This window comes from Mus caroli, unplaced genomic scaffold (genome assembly GCF_978045245.1).
Source record: "Mus caroli unplaced genomic scaffold, Mus_caroli_1 scaffold_18, whole genome shotgun sequence".
NCBI classification, from domain to species: Eukaryota; Metazoa; Chordata; class Mammalia; order Rodentia; family Muridae; genus Mus; species Mus caroli.
Window position 1 is genome coordinate 75,440,042 of NW_028227273.1, and position 20,567 is coordinate 75,460,608.

General features: G+C 36.9%; 1 protein-coding gene across 1 annotated transcript in view; it reads right to left on the bottom strand.

The window, feature by feature from the left end:
* Positions 1-1,145: 1,145 nt before the first annotated feature.
* Positions 1,146-20,567, bottom strand: part of LOC110288707 (vomeronasal type-2 receptor 116-like) — a 44,036-nt gene continuing 24,614 nt past the window's right edge. The window contains 2 exon segments of the mRNA XM_085832847.1: positions 1,146-3,885; positions 3,887-4,785. Coding sequence (XP_085688973.1) covers positions 3,856-3,885; positions 3,887-4,785 — 929 coding nt within the window. The 3' untranslated portion in view covers positions 1,146-3,855.

The following is a 20,567-nucleotide window of genomic DNA, read 5'->3' on the forward strand; positions in this document are numbered from 1 at the left end:
GTGATAACTCCAGCTGTGTCTAGTTGACACAAAACTAGCCAGTACAATTGACCCCTTGTCAACTTGACACACATACACTTCACTAGTAAGCCTCAACTCTTACTTACATTCTTATTCATCCCCAAGGTCTAAATAAGTTTAAACGTCCCACAGTCTTTACATATTCTTAAAATTTCAATCTCTTTAAAATATCCATCTCTTTTAAAATCCAAAGTCTTTTTTACAATTAAAAGTCTCTTAACTGTGGGCTCCACTAAAATAGTTTCTTCCTTCAAGAGGGAACATATCAGGGCACAGTCACAATCAAAAGCAAAAATCAATCTCCAACCATCCAATGTGTGGGATCCAACTCACGATCTTCTGGGCTCCTTCAAGGGCTTGGGTCACTTCTTCACCCATGCCCTTTGTAGCACACACAGCGTCCTCTAGGCTCCATATGCCTGTACTCCACTGCTGCTGCTCTTGGTGGTCATCTCATGGTACTGGCATCTCCAAAACACTGCATGACCCCTTCAGTCTTGGGCTGTCAGTTGCAACTGAGGCTGCACCTTCACCAATGGCATCCATGGCCTATCATAATGCTGAGCCTCAGCTGCTCTGCATGACCCCCTCATGCCTTCAAAACCAGTACCACCTGGGTAACCTTTACACATAACCAAGTCTCACTCCAGCAAGAGTACAACCTTGGCTATCTCTGGAACACAGCTTCTTTGTGCTTTCAGAAAGAACTTCCCAGAAGATGTCACCTCAATGATGCTGAACTCTTCTTAATCACCACTAATTTCTTAGCTCCAGCTAACCAGCATCAATAGTCCCAGTAATGCAAAGGTTTTGCTTTAGTAGTTCTGGTATCTTGTTAATCACAGCTGATTCTTTAGCCCCAGCTAACCAGAACCACAGAATCCTCACAATCCAAAATAGCAATGGCCCTGAAAAGAGTCTTTAATTTTGCCTCTGAAATTTCACAAGCCAGGCCTCCATTTTTCTGCACTGTTCTCAACATTATCTTCCAAGCTCCTACACATCTCTCAGAAATATTTTTTTTAATTACGTATTTTCCTCAATTACATTTCCAATGCTATCCCAAAAGTCCCCCATAACCTCCCCCCCCACTTCCCTACCCACCCATTCCCATTTTTTTTGGCCCTGGCATTCCCCTGTACTGGGGCATATAAAGTTTGCAAGTCCAATGGGCCTCTCTTTCCAGTGATGGCCGACTAGGCCATCTTTTGATACATATGCAGCTAGAGTCAAGAGCTCCAGGGTACTGGTTAGTTCATAATATTGTTGCACCTACAGGGTTGCAGATCTCTTTACCTCCTCAGATACTTTCTCTAGCTCCTCCATTGGGGGCCCTGTGATCCATCCAATAGCTGACTGTGAGCATCCACTTCTGTGTTTGCTAGGCCCTGTCCTAGTTCTTAACCGCAAATGGATCTTCTGGCACAAAGTTTCAAAGTCCTTCCATAGTCCTCCCCAAAACATGGTCAGGTTGTCACAGGAATATCCCACTATGCTGGTACCAATGTGTCTTAGTCAGGGTTTCTATTCCTCCACAAACATCATGACCAAAAAACAAGTTGGGGAGGAAAGGGTTTATTTGACTTACACTTCCATACTGCTGTTCATCACCAAGAAAGTCAGGACTGAAACTCAAGCAGGTCAGAAAGCAGGAGCTGATGCAGAGGCCATGGAGGGATGTTCTGGCTTTACTGGCTTGCTCAGCCTGCTCTCTTATAGAACCCAAGACTACAAGCCCAGAGATGGTCCCACCCACAAGGGGCCTTTCCCCCTTGATCACTAATTGAGAAAATGCTTTACAGTTGGATCTCATGGAGGCATTTCCTCAATTGAAGCGCCTTTCTCTGTGAAAACTCCAGCTGTGTCTAGTTGACTAGTTGACTAGCCAGTACACATACCATAGGTGAAACCCCCAATCTCATATGCCTGTGTGCATTGTAAGAAGAGACGTGTAATTAGATATTGGTGCACCTTCTCTAGTCCTCTGAATCTTGTTGGCTTTTTCAAAGTTTACTTTGTTTTGATTATTTTCTTCCTTTGTTAGTCCAAAAGCAGATCTTCCAAGTATATTTTAAAACTATTTCATCTTAGGGAGATCTATGACATATTTATGTGTGTCATAACCTCAACTCTGCAAGGGAATGTTCAAGTAGACCCAGACAAGGATATTTTACCAAAATCAGGATAGGTAGTATACTTAGTAAATTCCTAGAGAAGTTTAGGAAAGTATACATAGAAGTTGGCATTAACAAGTCTTAAGAAAATTTCCATCAATCTAATATACCCAAGTTTTACAAATACTAAAAGCCTCCCTTAAGCCTAGAACATGTGCATATCCAGAATAAAATTGAAAAACAATTGATCATGACCTTAACTTGGAGGTCTGCCTTATTGGATCTTTCTCAAAAACCTGTGCTGCCTTTTTTTATTTACTATTCTCACTAGATATGGGTGTGCCAATGTTATTTTAGTAATATGGGTAGTGTATGTTTCCCTCCAATGCTCATATCATTTCTGCAACAGGGCAGACTTATATAAATTTCCAATGAAGATGTAGTAGTTTCCCTCTAGTTGAGCTGTTCATCAGCCAAATAGGAAAATAACCAAGAAAATCTTGAAAGGTTAAAGCAAAGGATATAGTGATAAGAGGGAAGATAGACCATGTGTAAGAGAAAAGGCATATGCTATTGTTCTAACAATTTTATATTTCTTTTTTTCATATAACAATGGGGACAGAAAAAAGTTTATTTTAGGTATAATGCCTATTATTTTTACACAATAATAATGAATCATGGAAAATGGGTAGTAATAAAATATAAGACGATAAGTGATTTTGGATATTAATTGACTGTTCTATAACAATTTACAGAAAATTAGGTGAGAGAAAATTTAGTTAATAAAAATCAAATGAACAGTTTATATTAAGGAACAATACAAAAATTCAACATGAACAAGTTGTAACACCAGCAATTCTCAGATCAGTTCATACACCAGAAAAGCAAATACTACATAATGTATGTGTAAATGTCTAAATTTAAATGCATATAAGGATATTTGGCTAACTTTCAGACAGCTGGATATGTCACAAATGTTGTCAAACTATATATATGGGCTATAAGTGGATTGCTCTGGTTGACTTATATTTAAGTTTGAGTACTAAAATACATTTGTAAATGAACTTTCACACTGAATTAGAATGCAACACATAATGCCAGGAACTAGAATGCTATAACATTATAAAACTTTTCATTTAAATTATGACAGGTGGTGGTTTCAATATAAACAAATACATTCAAACATACCATTATAAATGAATTCAATGTCATGGGAGCTTTAAATATACAATGTTTTTAATTTTAAAATATTATACATTGAAAGTTACACATATATAACAAATTTAAACACTACTTATATGTCAACTGAATTTTAATATCATTAATTAATGAACATCAAGAAATTATATACCAATGGGTTGTCCAACGTAAATATTTGCTATTGCAAGGAAAAGAAAGAATACTCAGGAAGTTTAATAAAACCAAAACAATAAATTAAAAAGAAGAGTTTCTATCAAAAAAGGACACAAACATTTGACATGATCCAGGAATGGAGCCATCAGGCCTTAGACTCAGAACAGTTGAATCACCAGAGTAAATATGGTTTTCAAACATGGAAAATAAATGGCTTTCATATTATAACACTATAATATAGTTGAATAAAGGAATAAAACCTGATAAAATTATATTCATACTATAATTATATAACATATTTTAGAATGGTATATGAATGATCCCTGTTGTGAAGTTGTTAACATAAAAACTAAATTCATTTCTAAAACTATATTTTAGGAAAATTCTTCCTTCTGAAATGTGGTTTTTTTCCTGGTATGACTAAATGAATTCTTCTCTGGTCTTAACAAGATAATGTAACACTTGGGACCAAATATGAAGGCAAGGAGTGCTGTGCTGGAAGTCAAGATAGAGAATACTTCCATAGCCACCATGATTTTCCCTTTAGTGCTATGGTAGACAGGAAGAAAGGTGACCCAGACACAGAAGAACACCAGCATACTGAATGACAGAAACTTGGATTCGTTGAATGTATCAGGCAAATTTCTAGACAAGAAGGCCATGGTATAACTCACAAGGGCCAAGAAACAGAGGTATCCCAGGACAGAGTGGAAGGCAACAGCTGAGCCCTTGTTGCACAAAATGATGATGTGTCCATATTCAGAATGAGCATCTTGGTCAATGAATGGTGGAGAAGTTGCCATCCATATTCCACAAAGAAGAAGTTGGATCAGGGTGCAGATAGGAATGATGTAGTTTGGACCCCTAGATATCATTAACCACCTTACTATTTGCCCTGGAAAACTGACCTTAAAAGCAAGAACCACTGTAATAGTTTTGGCCAACACAGTGGCAAGAGCCACAGTGAAAGCAACTGCAAAGGTGGTCTGCTGAAGGATGCAGGCAGCTGTGTTTGGCTGACCAATGAAGTTCAAAGAACATAAGAAACAGAAGGTGAGTGTAATGAGCAAAATGTAACTCAGTACTCGATTATTGGCCTTGACAATAGGAGTGTCTCTGTGTTTCACAAATATGCCAATAACAAAGACAGTGAGTGCACATAAGCACAAAGCTATGATGGCTAGAGCCATCCCCAAGGGGTCTTCATAGGCCAGAAAGCTCACATATTTTTGGAAGCAGTTGTTCTTCTCTTTATTTGCATAATGACTCTCTGGACACTTCATACACTGGTCTACATCTGCTCAGAAATATAGGTTATCATGACAGCAGAAGTCCAGACTATGACAATTCCTTTTTTTATGAGATATTTCTAATTACAGGGACTATCTCAGAAGTTATGACACTTTGTTTTCTCAGAGACAAAATAATTAGAACACTGGTATGCAAAATTCTAGATTTATAACCTGCACCTTGTTCCTTACATATTTCTTTCCATATTTATTTTCAAATGTAATAGGATTTTATGCAATGTTTCTTTTAATCTTACCAGCACACATGTTTGCTTCCCTCAGTTTTTACTCACAAATCCTTGTTCTCCCTATATCTACCTTTTACATGTTAATATCCAATCTTTAGCCAGTGTATGTACAACTTGGAATGGTTTCAGTGAGAAAATATGTAGACTGCCAAGCCCTAACTTTTTAAATAACAGTATTAAATCTTTTCAGGTAACTATCAACTTTCAGTAAATTCCTTAAAAATCTTCTTCATTGCGATTTAAACTTTATTACCTAAATGCCTTTGATCTCTTTACATACATTATTTCTCTGCCTTTATTGATAATGCTGTATCTCTTTTGAAAGTAACTTCAATACTAAGTTACATTGCAAAAATCTACTGTGGCCCTGAGAGTACTCATAGTTCACAGATCCTTTTTAACTAAAACATGGGAAATCTAGATTAGAGGAAATATGTTTGCAAAGTTTTTCAGATAATGCTTTCTTATATGTGAATACTAAATTTAATTTTTTTCCTTAAAACTCTTGTGCTTTCAAATTCTGTTCATTCTCTGCTGGAGTTTCTGCAATGTCACATTAGATATTGCTGAATATCACCCAATAATATGTTTTCATAACATTTGAAGCAAGCATATATTTTTACATAGACAGAATATTCTTAGAATATTCTTAGAATATGAGGGATTTTTGAATAAATTATAATACTCTGCTCTGGAACTTTTAAATATTTTCATAAATATTATGAATAACAGAAAATAGATGCACAAAGATTTATAAAATATATGATGTTAGTATGGTAGTTTGAATATGCTTGGCACAGAAAGTGGCACTGTTTTGAAGTGTGGCCTTGTTGAAAGAAGTATGTCACTGGGGAAGTGGGATTTAAGACACTCATGCTAGATGCACAGATGTCAGTCTTTTCCTAGAAGATTTCACCTGAAAATATAATTCTCAGCTCCTCCTGTGACATGTCTGCCTAGATGCTCTCATTCTCCAGACTTGAGGATAAATTACTGAACGTCTGAACCTGTATGACAGTCACAATGAAATGTTGTCCTTATAAAGGTTGACTGTGGACCAGGCATGGTGGTGCATGCCTTTAATCCCAGCACTTGGGAGGCAGAGGCAGGCGGACTTCTGAGTTTGAGGCCAGCCTGGTCTACAGAGTGAGTTCCAAGACAGCCAGGGCTATACAGAGAAACCCTGACTTGAAAAAAACAAAGAAAACAAACAAACAAACAAAAGTTGACTGTGTCAAAGTGATTGTTTACAGCAGTAAAACCCTAACTAAGACATAAGCTAGTACCTGTAGTGGAATATTTCCATGATAGGCCTGGCCATATTTTGGTTGGAAGTGTGTGGATTTCGAGATTTTGATCTTGGAAAGCAGTATATTCAGTTTGCCAGAATTTATTGAGGATTTTTGCATCAATAATTATAAGGGAAATTGGTATGAAATTCTTTCTTTGTTGGGTGTTTATGAGGTATATGTATCAGCATAATTGTAACTTCATAGAACAAACTGGGTAGAGTACCTTCTGTTTCTATTTTGTGGAGTTGTTTGAGGCGTATTGGTATTAGGTCTTCTTTGAAGGTCTGATAGAACACTGGACTGAACCCATTTTGTCTTGTGCTTTTTTTGATTGGGAGACTATTAATGACTGTTTCTATTTCTTTAGGGGATATGGGACTGTTAGAATATTTATCTGATCCTAGTTTAAATTTGGTATGTGGTATCTGTTTAGAAAATTGAGGTTGGCCGAGCTTCTTGACCCAGATTTTGGAAAACAGTGGCTATGAGAATCTTAGGCCAAGGCATAATGTTATACTCCTTTAATACCAGGAAACAAGGAAAAGCAGATCTCTGAGTTTAAGGCCAGCCTGTGACACAGCAACTTTCAAGTAGAGATAAGCTTAAATATAGGAGTGATACTACATGTGTTACATATCAGCATTCTTAAGACAGAGTTATAATGATTTTTGAGTTCAAAGTCAATGTACAGAGCAAGTCCAAGGACAGACAAGTTTATGCAGTTAGAGAATTGTAAAACTAAAGCTAGTAATAGAATAAGGGGGAGCCATATTCCAGCCATAGTACTCCGCCAAACTCAGATGTATTGGCCATGTGGCTTTGACTTATGAGTCAATAAGATAAGGTGACTACCAGAACAAATGGTGCTGATTATCTAGAGGTAAGAAATTAGCAATAATTTAGAATAGATTAGCATCACTGAGGTGAAATCATTTGGGAACTGTTTTTCTGAGAGTAAAAAAAGGTGTGTTACAAAGAGCAAAGGTTATACTTCAGACTGCAGCTTGACTTAGGGTTAGAGTCACAGAGGTGTTACTGGGTTTGAAACTATGAATGGGTCATGGTGAGTAGCTAAGGCTTGGAGATGTGAGAAGCCAGGAAATTTAATTGGTGAAGGTAAAACTTCAGATTAAGTTGATAGCCCAGGACTAGAGGGGTCATGCAAGGAAGTGAAGGCTTAGAACTATGAAAAGAGCCTATTAAAGGTTATTGTTGAAGCCTAGTTTCAGTGCAAGACCCCAGTGTACTGGAGATGCCAATAACATGGGATGATCACCAAAACTTCTACCAAACTACAATGGAGTTTACCAGAGCCTTGAGTGCTACAGAGGGCAGAGCTGGAGACATAAAGCAAGCTCTTTGAAGGAACCTAGAAGATCATGTGTCGATCCCAGACATTGGAAGATGAATCATTAATGTTGAAGCTGACTTGGAAATTCCAAAATGTTCAAGATTCCCAAGCCATGCTGTATCTTCTGAGGAAAGCTGCTAACAGATATTGGAAGTAGCCCAGGAAAAAGAAGTTTGTTGCAGTCAACAAAGGTGAAAAACTAGTGGACATCTGATCACCTCCTTGACATCAAACATGAAGATCAGGAGTCTGCAGTTTGCCTAACTGATTTGTGTCTTGCTTTGTGATTACACTGAATAGTTAGACTTAATCTCTGAGGAGACTTTGAACTTGGATGTTTAACATTGTTGAAACTGTTATAAAATATTTGTATGTTATCAGTTGGACAAAAGATTTTTTTTTAATAATGCTGTGCCTAGTTATTGCCTCCAGAGCCTCAAGTGTTTAACATGCCGATGGGACCGAGGGACTATAAAGCCCTAGTTTAAATATGGTTGGCACTATTTGTAGGTGTGTTCTTAAAGAAAATGTGTCATTGTGTGCATGGTCTTTAAGTCCATTGTCTTATGTGCCAAGATACCAGTCTTTAACTAGCAGCCTTCAGAAGAAGATGTAGAATTCTCAACTTGTTTGCATCATGCCTGACTGGATGATGCCATGCTCCTACCTTGATGATAATTGATTAGATCTCTGAACTGGTAAACCAGTCCCAATTAAATGTGCTTATATGTTTTGCCTTTGGCATGGTATTTGTTCACAGCAATAAAACCCCAAGACAATGTCTAACACAATATTTTTATATTTCTTAAAATATAATTGATAAACAGAGTGTCAATTTTATTTAATAACATTGAATTGGTATTTTAGCATATAAAGGGTAGTATTACCTTACTTCTTAACTTTCTATAAGCAATATTTTCAAATTTAGTGTTTACCATTTCTTTGTGCTGCATACTGTTGTACAATATAATAAATTAATAGACAATGGCCAAATTTGTTCTTAGTTTGTGAATAACTCTTTATATGGATACACAGAATAATTCAAAATTTTCATTTATATATTCATGTGTGTGTTTGTGTGTTTGTGTGTGTGTGTGTGTGTGTCTGTGTGTGTGTGTGTGTAAGGATTTCACTTGGGTGAAAATTTTAGGGTAAAATTTATTATTGTTCAAAGTTGGTATTAAAAGAAAATAGTGTGGACATTTCAAAAGAATCAGAAGCCTCCATTTGAAGTTGATAATTGCTGTTTCAAAATTTGTGAAGAATTGTTTTGGAAATTTAATTTGAATTTGGATATTGCTGTTGGTTAGATGGTCATTTGCACTATGTTAATTCTATTGAACTACAAGCAAGGTAGATGTTTTCATCTTTTGATATCGCAATTCTCTCTTCAGAGACCTGAAGTTTGTGTCATACAGATCCTTCAGTTACTTGCTTAGACCCACATGAAGTTGCTGTTATTTGTGTTTAATGTCAACAGTATTGTTTCTCTAACTCCCTTCTCAGACCTTTTATTGTTTATGCATAGGTTGGTACTAATTTCTTTGAGTTAATTTTGTATCCAACCACATTATTGAGTAGTTATATCAGCTGTAGGAATTCTCGTGAAGAATTTTGGGGATACAGAGATGGTTCAATATACAAAAGTATATTAATATAATCCACTATGTAAATAAACTCAATGGAAAATAACATGATTATCTCAATAGAAGCTGAGAAAAGCATTTGTCAATATAAAACACCCCTTCATATTATAAGTATTGGGCAGATCAAAAATTCATGTCCCTTACTTAAGCATGATAAAATCAATATACAGCAAACCATCACCAACCTCAAATTAAACAGAGAGATAGTTGAAGCAATCCTCCTAAATTAAGAGACAAGACAATGATGACTACTCTTTCAATATCTACTTAATATAATACTCAAAGTTCTAGATATAGCAATAAGAGAAGAATAGTAGATCAAAGGGACAAAAATTTGAAAAGAAATAGTCAAGGTACCACAATTTGTGGATGATATTTCATTTCACATAAGTGACCTCAAAAAATATACCAGAGTCCATCCACAGCTAATATAGAACTTAAGTAAAGTAGATGGATAATAAATTAACTCAAACAAATTGTAGCCTTCTGCTACATGAAAGATGAACAGGATAGGAAAAAAATTAGAAAAACAACACTCTTCACAATAGGCAGAAATAGTATGAAATATCTTAGTGTAACTTTTACCAAGTAAATGAAAGATCTATATGACAATAACTTCATGTCTTTCATGAAAGCATTTGAAAAAGACCTCAGAAAATGAGGAGGTGTTCCATGCTCGTAGATTGGTAGGATCAACATAGTAAATATAGCCATCCTACCAAAAGCAATCAACAGATTCAGTGCAATCCCCATCAATATTCCAATACAGTTCTTCACAAACATTGAAAAAGCAACTCTCAATTTCATATGTAAAAACAAACATCCCAGCTTAGAAAAAAACAATTCTTAACACCAAAAGAACTACTGGAGGAATTACCATCCCTGACCTCAAGCTGTACTACACAGCAATAGTGATTTTAAAAACATATTGTATTGGAACATATAAAGACCGGTCAATCAATGGAATTGAAGTGAAGACCCAGAAATAAGCCCACATACACATAGACACTTTATATTTGAAAAAGAAGCCGAAAACATACAATAAAAAGAAAGCATATTCAATTACAGTGCTGGTCTAATTAAGAGTCTGTATTTAAAAATAATTAAATATATCAATACTTACGACCTTGAAGAAAACGAAGTACATCAATTTACTCAGCATAACCCAGAGAATTTACAACAGAGTTATCTCTAAAGGCTAAAAAGCACTTAAGAACTAAAGTCCTTATTGATCAGTGAAATGCACATCTAAACAACCCTCAGATTTCACCTTACACTAACTAGAATGGCTGAGGTTAAATCCTCAGATGAGATCACATGCTATAAGGATCACATGCTGGAGAAAGTTTTCTGTTGTTGCCTTCAAATCACACTAGAATACAAGTTAAATGCTAAGATCCTAATTCTGGCTGCTTTTATGCTTCCTGCTATTATGGAATTGAACAAATACTAAATCTATAAGGACACACCATGTTTAATGAATGCATTTATTTGTTTACTATCTAGTCATGGCACCCATTCTGTGGCCACCATCCCACAGTTTCTTAACTCATTACTTTATTCCCATCTTGGCCTTTCTGCTTCTTAAAATTCCTGAACTCTGTGGGTTTTATCGTATGTGTTCTCTGTTTTTGTTTTTGTTTTTTTTGGTTTTTTTTTTAACTAATATGAACTTATTAGTGAATACATATGATATATGTCCTTTTAGGTCTGTGATATCTCACTCAGGATGATATTTTGTAGTTTCATCAATTTTCCTTCAAAACTCATGATGACATTGATTTTAATAACTGAGTAATATTATATTGTATAAATCTGCCACATATTTATACATAAGTGTTTTTACATAATATATATATATTCTGTAAACTCTAATCTAAGAGAAGCTAGAAAGTTACCAAACCTACTGTATACAAAAGAGCTCAAAATAATACTGTTTTCTGCACAGAGAAATTGCTCCCATTAATTCATGACACATGTGAAAATGTGTTAGAAGAATGCAGGCTTAACCCAGAGAAATTTCAGCATAAATATTAGAGTTAGTCATAAAGAGACTCCCATATTCAGAAAATGAATATTGCCAAATGATAGCTAATGGGAGGATAATCAGTTTTCTATTTCAGTGTGCAGAACCTGGTTTGTTAAGAACCTTTATGTGACAAGCACAAACATAAGAATAAATGGTTATCATGAACTGTTTTAGATAGTTCAAATACAAATTTTGGAAGTTATGGAATGGGGAAATAAATCTGGGAGGAGTATGAGCAGTGAAGGTGATGAAATAACATTGTATGAAATATTCAAACAAATAAAAATGAGAAATGAACTGTTAATAATAACTATAAAGGTGCAACAGATCTGAGACTTACATGGCTCTTAAAAATCATTGAAAAACATTTTGAAAAACTATCTTGAGGGGATTCTCCACGCTGCAGGCACCCTAGCAAACCCGGGACTTTGAGATCACTGGTGCTTGGAATGCAACATCAGTTCCAAAAAACCCAGAGGGTCTTGTGTTAGCAGCAACAGTGTCAAAGGACAAAGACAGGGCCTAGCACACCCAGAATCTTGGGATCACTGAGATGGGTCAATGTAGGAGAGCATATGGGCAGCAGAAGCAATAGAGCTTCTTGGACAGAGTCCCTTCAGACCTTCATCCTCAGCAAGAAGACAGAGCTGAAACCCAGACCTCTGGACACCTTTCATGCCAGAGGAGAGTCAGCCTCCAGGGAAGGCTCTGACCCCAGGAACCAGGAGGTGGATCTGAGCCCCAGATTTCTGTGCACCTTCCCTGTAAGAGGAGAGCTTGCCTGCAGAGAGTGTTCTGTCCACTGGGATGCAGGAGAGAGTTGGTCCCCCAGGAGTGCTGACAGAGGCTAAAGAATCACAGGAGGAACAAGCTCCAGCCAAAGACAGCTAGAACATCTAACAGCAGAGATTACCAGATTGTGAAAGACAAACGAAGGAATCTTACTAACAGAAACCAAGATGACAGGGCATCATCAGAACACAGTAAGCCCACCACAGCGAATCCTGGATACCCCAAAACACCTAAAAAGAAAGACTGATTTACAATCATATATCATGATGGTGGTAGAGGATTTTAAAAAGGGCATTATTAACTCACTTAAAGAAATACAGGAGAACACTGATAAACAGGTAGAATCCCTTAAAGAGGAAGCTCAAAAATCCCTCAAAGAATTACAGGAAAACACAACCACACAGGTGATGGAATTCAATCGAAACCATTCAAAATCTAAAAATGGAAGAAGAAACAATGAAGAAAACCCAAAGGAGACAACTCTGGAGATAGAAACCCTAGGAAAGAAATCAAGAACCATAGATGCAGGCATCTGCAACAGAATACAAGAGATGGAAGAGAGAATCTCAGGTGTAAAAGATTCCATAGAGAATATGTGGACAGAACAATAAAAGAAAATGCAAAATGCAAAAAGATCCTAACCCAAAACATCCAGGAAACACAGGACACAATGAGAAGACCAAACCTACGGATAATAGAAGTAGATGAGAATGAAGATTTTCAACTTAAAGGGACAGATAATAGGAGTAGATGAGAATGAAGATTTTCAACTTAAAGGGACAACAAACATCTTCAAAAAATATAGAAGAAAACATCCCTAGCCTAAAGAAAGAGGTGCCCTTGAACATACAAGAAGCCTACAGAACTCCAAATAGACTGGACCAGAAAAGAAATTCCTTCCGACACATAATAATCAGAACAACAAATGCACTAAATAAAGATAGAATATTAAAAGCAGTAAGGAAAATGGTAAAGTAATATATAAAGGCAGGCCTATTAGAATTACACTAGACTTCTGACCAGAGACTATGAAAGCCAGAATATCCTGGAAAGATGTTATTCAGACCGTAAGAAAACACAAATGCCAGCCCAGGCTACTATACCCAGCAAAATTCTCAATTACCATAGATGGAGAAACCAAAATATTCCATGACAAAACCAAATTCACACAATACCTTTCTATGAATCCAGCCCTTCAGAGGATAATAATGGGAAAACACCAACAAAAGGATAGAAACTATTCCCTAGAGAAAGCAAGAAAGTAATCCTTCAACAAATCTAAAAGAAGACAGCCTCAAGAACAGAATCTCAACTCTAAAATAATAATAATAATAATAATAATAATAATAACAGGAAGCAAGAATTACTTTTCTCTAATATATCTTAATATCAATGGAATCGACTCCCAAATAAAAAAACATAGACTAACAAAATGACTAAACAAAAAGGACCAACATTTTGCTGCTTACAGGAAACCCACCTCAGGGAAAAAGACAGACACTACCTCCGTGTAAAAGGCTGGAAAACAATTTTCCAAGCAAATGGTCTGAAGAAAAAAGCTGGAGTAGCCATTCTAATATTGAATAAAATTGACTAGCAACCCAAAGTTATCAAAAAAGACAAGAAGGGGCACTTCATACTTATCAAAGGTAAAATCTTCCAAGATGAACTCTCAATTCTGAATATTTATGCTCCAAATGCAAGAGCAGCCACATTCATTAAAGATACTATAGTAAAGCACAAAACACATATTGCACCTCACACAATAATAGTGGGAGAATTCAACACTCCACTCACATCAATGGACAGATCCTGGACACAGAAACTAAACAGAGATACATGAACAGTAGCAGAAGTTATGAAACAAATGGGCTTAAGAGATATCTACAGAATATTTTACCCTAAAACAAAAGAATGCACCTTCTCAGAAACTCATGGTACTTTCTCCAAAATTGACCATATAAAATGGTCAAAAAACAGGGCTCAACTGATAAAAAAAATATTGAAATTACCCCATGCACCCTATCAGATCACCATGGACTAAGACTGACCTTCAATAATAACAAAAATAATAAAAAGCCAAAATTGACATGGAAGCTGTACAACACTCTGCTCAATTATAATGTCATCAAGGAAGAAATAAACAAAGAAATTAAAGACTCTTTAGAGTTTTATGAAAATGAAGCCACAACATACCCAAACTTATGGGACATAGGGAAAGCAGTCCTAAGAGGAAAAATCATAGCTCTGAGTGCCTCTAAAAGAAACTAGAGAGAGCATACACTAGTAGCTTGACAACATACCAAAAGCTCTAGAACAAAAGGAAGAAAATTAACACAAGAGGAGTAGACAGCAGGAAATATTCAAAGGCAGGGCTGAAATCAACCAAGTGGAAACAAAAAGAAGTATTCAAACAATCAACCAAACCAGGACCTTGTTCTCGAGAAAATCAACAAGGTAGATAAACCCTTAGCCAGACCCACTAGAGGGCACATGGACAGTATCCTAATTAACAAAATCAGAAATAACAACAGAACCTGAGAAAATTCAAAACATCATCAAATCCTACTACAAAAGACTATACTCAGCAAAACTGGAAAACCAGGATAAAATGGAAAAAATTTCTAGACAGAAACCAGGAACCAAAGTTAAATCAGGATGAGGTTAGTGACCAATACAATCCCATATCGCCTATAGAAATAGAAGCAGTCATTAATAGTCTCCCAACCAAAAAAAGCCCAGGACCAGATGGGTTTAGTGCAGAATTTTATCAGACCTTCAAAGAAGGCCTAATTCCAGTTCTCCCCAAACTATTCCACAAAATAGAAGCAGAGGGTACTCTACCCAATTCGTTCTATGAAGCCACAATTACTCTGATACATAAACCACATAAAGACCCAACAAAGAAAGAGAACTTCAGACCAATTTCCCTTATGAACATCGATGAAAAAATACTCAATAAAATCTTTGCAAACCGAATCCAAGAACACATCAAAATGATCATCTATCGTGATCAAGTAGGCTTCATCCCAGGGATGCAGAGATGATTCAATGTACAGAAACCCATCAACGTATTCCTCTATATAAACAAATTCAAAGACAAAAACCACATGATCATCTCATTAGATGCTGAGAGTGCATTTGACAAAACCCAACACCCATTCATGATAAAAGTCTTGAAAAGATCAGGAATTCAAGGACCATATCTAAAAATAATAAACTCAATATACAGCAAACCAGTAGCCAGCATCAAAGTAAATAAAGTGAAGGTAGAAGCAATCCCACTAAAATCAGGGACTAGACAAAGCTGCCCACTTTCATCCTACCAATTAAATATAGTACTTGAAGTCCTAGACAGAGCAATTCAAAAACAAAAGGACATCAAGGGGATATAAATTAGAAAGGAAGAAATCAAAATATCACTATTTGCAGATGATATGATAGTATATATAAGTGATCCTAAAAATTCTACCATAGAACTTCTAAACCTGATAAACAGCTTTAGTGAATTTGCTGGATAAAAAATTAACTCAAACAAATCAATGCCCTTTCTCTACACAAATGATAAATGGGCTGAGAAACAAATTAGGGAAACAACATCATTCATAATTGGCAGAAATAATACAAACTACCTTGGTATGACTCTAACTAAGGAAGTGAAAGATCTGTATGATAAGAACTTCAAGTCTCTGAAGAAATAAATTGAAGATCTCAGGAGACGCAAAGTTCTCCCATGCTCATGGATTGGCAGGATCAATGTAGTAAAACTGGCTATCATGCTGAAAGCAATCTACAGATTCAATGCAATCTCCATCAATATTCCAACTCAATTCTTCAATGAATTAGAAGGGGCAATCTGCAAATTCATCTGAAATAACAAAAACCTAGGATAGCAAAAACTCTTGTCAATGGTAAAAAAAAAATCTCTGATGGAATCACCATGCCTGACATTAAGCTGTACTACAGAGCAAATGTGATAAAAAAACAAACAAACAAACAAACAAACAAAACTCAACCCCATGGTACTGGTACAGAGAGAGACAGGTAGATCAAGGGAATATATTTGAAGACCCAGAAATGAACCCACACACCTATTGTCACTTGATATTTGACAAGGAAGTTAAAACCATGCAGTGGGAAAAAAGCAGCACTTTCAACAAATGTTGATGGCACAACTTGCAGTATCATGTAGAAGAATGAGAATTGATCCATTCTTATCTCCTTGACCTAAGGTCAAGTCCATGTGGATCAAGGAACTCCATATAAAACCAGAGACACTGAAACATGTAGAGGAGAGATTGGGGAAAAGCCTCAAAGATATGGGCACAGGGGGAAAATTCCTGAACAGAACATCAATGGCTTGTACTGTAAGATCGAGAATCAACAAAGGTTCTGTAAGGCAAAAGACACTGTCAATAAGACAAAAAGGCCACCAACATATTGGGATAGGATCTTTACCAATTCTAAATCTGATAGGGGACTAATATCCAATATATACAAAAAGAACTCAAGAATATGGACTCCAGAAAATGAAATAACCATATTAACAAATGGGGTACAGAGCTAAACAGAGTTCTCACCTGAGGAATACCAAATGGCTGAGAAGCACCAGAAAAAAATATTTAACATCCTTAATCATCAGGGAAATGCAAATCAAAACAACCCTGTATTTCCACCCCACACCAGTCATAATGACTAAGATCAAAAATTCAAGTGACAACAGATGCTGGCAAGGATGTGGAGAAAGAGGGACACTCCTCGATTGTTGGTGAGATTGCAAGCTTGTACAACCACTCTAGAAATCAGTCTGGATATTTCTCAGAAAATTGGATTTATTACTTCCGGAAGATAAAGCAATTCCTCTCTTGGGCATTTACCCAGAAGATGTTCTAACTTGTAATAAGGACACATGCTCCACTATGTTCATAGCAGACTTATTTATAATAGCCAGAAGCTGGAAAGAACCCAGATGTCCCTCAACAGAGGAATGGGTACAGAAAATGTGATACATTTACACAATGGAGTACTACTCAGCAGTTAAAAATAATTAATTCATGTAATTCTTAGGCAAATGGATGGATCTGGAGGATATCATCCTGAGTGAGGTAACCCAATCCTAAAAGAACACACATGGTATGCACACACTGATAAGCGCATATTAAGCCCAGAAACTTAGAATACCGAAGATTCAATTTGCAAAACACATGAAACTCATGAAGAAGGAAGACCAAAGTGTGGATACTTTCTTCCTTCTTATAATGGGGAACAAAACACCCTTGGAAGGAGTTACAGAGACAAAGTTCAGAGCTAAGATGCAAGGAAAGACCATCCACAGACTCCCCAACCCCAGGGACCCATCCCATATAAAACCACCAAACCCAGACACTATTGCATATTCCTGAAAGATTTTGCTGACAGTACCCTGATATATCTGTCTCTTGTGAGGCTATGACAGTGCCTTGCAAATACAGAAGTGGATGCACACAGTCATCTATTGGTTGGAACACAGGGCCCACAATGGAGGAGCTAGAGAAAGTACCCTAGGAGCTAAGGGGTCTGTAATCCTATAGGAGGAACAATGATATGAACTAACCATCCACGCGCCCCCCCAGAGCTCTGTCTCTAGTTGCATATGTAGCTGAAGATGGCCTAGTCGGCCATCAATGGCAGGAGAGGCCCTTGGTCTTGTGAAAATTATATGGCCCAGTACAAGGCAATGCCAGGACCAGAAAGTCTGAGTAGGTAGGTTGAAGATCAGGGCGTTTGGAGGGTGTAGGGGACTTTGGGATAGGATTTGAAATGTAAGAAAAAAATATATAAAAAAAAACTAATAAAAAACCTTTGATCCCTTATTAATACATGTTAAGTGGCACTGTGCAATGAAAAGCATTGAAAACCCTTCCTGTCCACTGCAGCACCAGGGTTCCTTGCCCGCTGAGTCTCTGGACACCCGCAAGGACCCACACAGGATCCCCCACGGGATCCTAAGACCTCTGGTGAGTGGACCACAACTTCTGCCAGGAGGCCTGTTCGAACACCAGATATCTGGGCACCTTCCCTTCGAGATGAGAGCTTGCCTGCAGAGAGTACTCTGACCACTGAAAGTAAGGAGAGAGCTAGTCTCCCATGTCTGCTGATAGAGGCTAATATAATCACCTGAGGAACAAGCTATAAACAGAGACAACTATAACAACTAGCTCCAGAGATTACCAGATGGCAAAAGGCAAACATAAGAATCCTACTAACAGAAATCAAGACCACTCACCATCATCAGAACAGAGCACTCCCACCCCACCTAGTCCTGGGCACCCCAACACAACCAAAAAGCTAGACCCGGATTTAAAAGCATATCTCATGATGATGGTAGAGGACATCAAGAAGGACTTTAATAACTCACTTAAAGAAATACAGGAGAACACAGCTAAAGAGTTACAAATCCTTAAAGAAAAACAGGAAAGCACAACCAAACAGGTAGAAGTCCTTAAAGGAAAACAGGAAAACACATCCAAACAGGCGATGGAAATAAACAAAACCATACTAAACCTAAAAAGGGAAGTAGACATAACAAAGAAAACCCAAAGTGAGGCAACACTGGAGATAGAAACCGTAGGAAAGAAATCTGGTACCATAGATGCGAACATCAGCAAAAAAATACAAGAGATGGAAGAGAGAATCTCAGGTGCAGGAGATTCCATAGAGAACATCGGCACAACAAACAAAGAAAATTCAAAATGCAAAAGGATCCTAACTCAAAATATCCAGGAAATCCAGGACACAATGAGAAGACCAAACCTAAGGATAACAGGAGTTGATGAGAATGAAGATTTTCAACTTAAAGGGCCAGCAAATATCTTCAACAAAATTATAGAAGAAAACTTTCCAAACCTAAGGGAAAATATGCCCATGATCATAAAAGAAGCCTACAGAACTCCAAATAGACTGGACCAGAAAAGAAATTCCTCCCAACACATAATTATCAGAACAACAAATGCACTAAATAAAGATAGAATATCAAAAGCAGTAAGGGAGAAAGATCAAGTAACATATAAAGGCAGGCTTATCAGAATTACACCAGACTTTTCACCAGAGACTATGAAAGCCAGAAGAGCCTGGACAGATATTATACAGACACTAAGAGAACACAAATGCCAGCCCAGGCTACTATACCCAGCCAAACTCTCAATTACCATACATGGAGAAACCAAAGTATTCCATGACAAAACCAAATTCACACATTATTTTTCCACAAACACAGCCCTTCAAAGGATAAAAAAAAAAAAAAAAAAAAAAAAACAAGGACAGAAATCACGCCCTAGAAAAAGCAAGAAAGTAATCCTTCAACAAACCAAAAAGAAGACAGCCACAAGAACAGAATGCCAACTCTAACAACAAAAATAAAAGGAAACAACAATTACTTTTCCTTAATATCTCTTAATATCAATAGACTCAATTCCCCAATAAAAAGACATAGACTAACAGACTGGCTACACAAACAGGACCGAACATTCTGCTGCTTACAGGAAACCCATTTCAGGGAAAAAGATAGACACTACTCAGAGTGAAAGGACGGAAAACAAATTTCCAAGCAAATGATCTGAAGAAACAAGCTTGAGTAGCCATTCTAATATCAAATAAAATCGACTTCCATCCCAAAGTTATCAAAAAAGACAAGGAGGGACACTTCATAAACATCAAAGTTAAATCCTCCAAAATGAACTCTCAATTCTGAATATCTATGCTCCAAATGCAAGGGCAGCCACATTCATTAAAGACACTTTAGTAAAGCTCAAAGCACAGATTGTACCTCACACAATAATAGTGTGAGACTTCAACACACCACTTTCCTCAATGGACAGATCATGAAAACAGAAACTAAACAGGCACACAGTGAAACTAACCAAGTTATGAAACAAATGGACTTAACAGATATAGACAGAACATTTTATCCTAAAACAAAAGGTTATACCTTCCTCTCAGAACCTCAAGGGACCGTCTCCAAAATTGACCATGTAATTGGTCACAGAACAGACCTCAACAGATACAAAAATATTGAAATTGTCCCATGCTCATGGATTGGCAGGATCAACATTGTAAAAATGGCTATCTTGCCAAAAGCAATCTACAGATTCAATGCAATCCCCATCAAAATTCCAACTCAATTCTTCAATGAATTAGAAAGAGCAATCTGCAAATTCATCTGGAATAACAAAAAACCTAGGACAGCAAAAACTCTTCTCAAGGATAAAAGTACCTCTGGTGGAATCACCATGCCTCACCTAAAGCTTTACTACAGAGCAATTGTGATAAAAACTGCATGGTACTGGTATAGTGACATACAAGTAAACCAATGAAATAGAATTGAAGACCCAGAAATGAACCCATATACATATGGTCACTTCATCTTCCACAAGGGAGCTAAAACCATCCAGTGG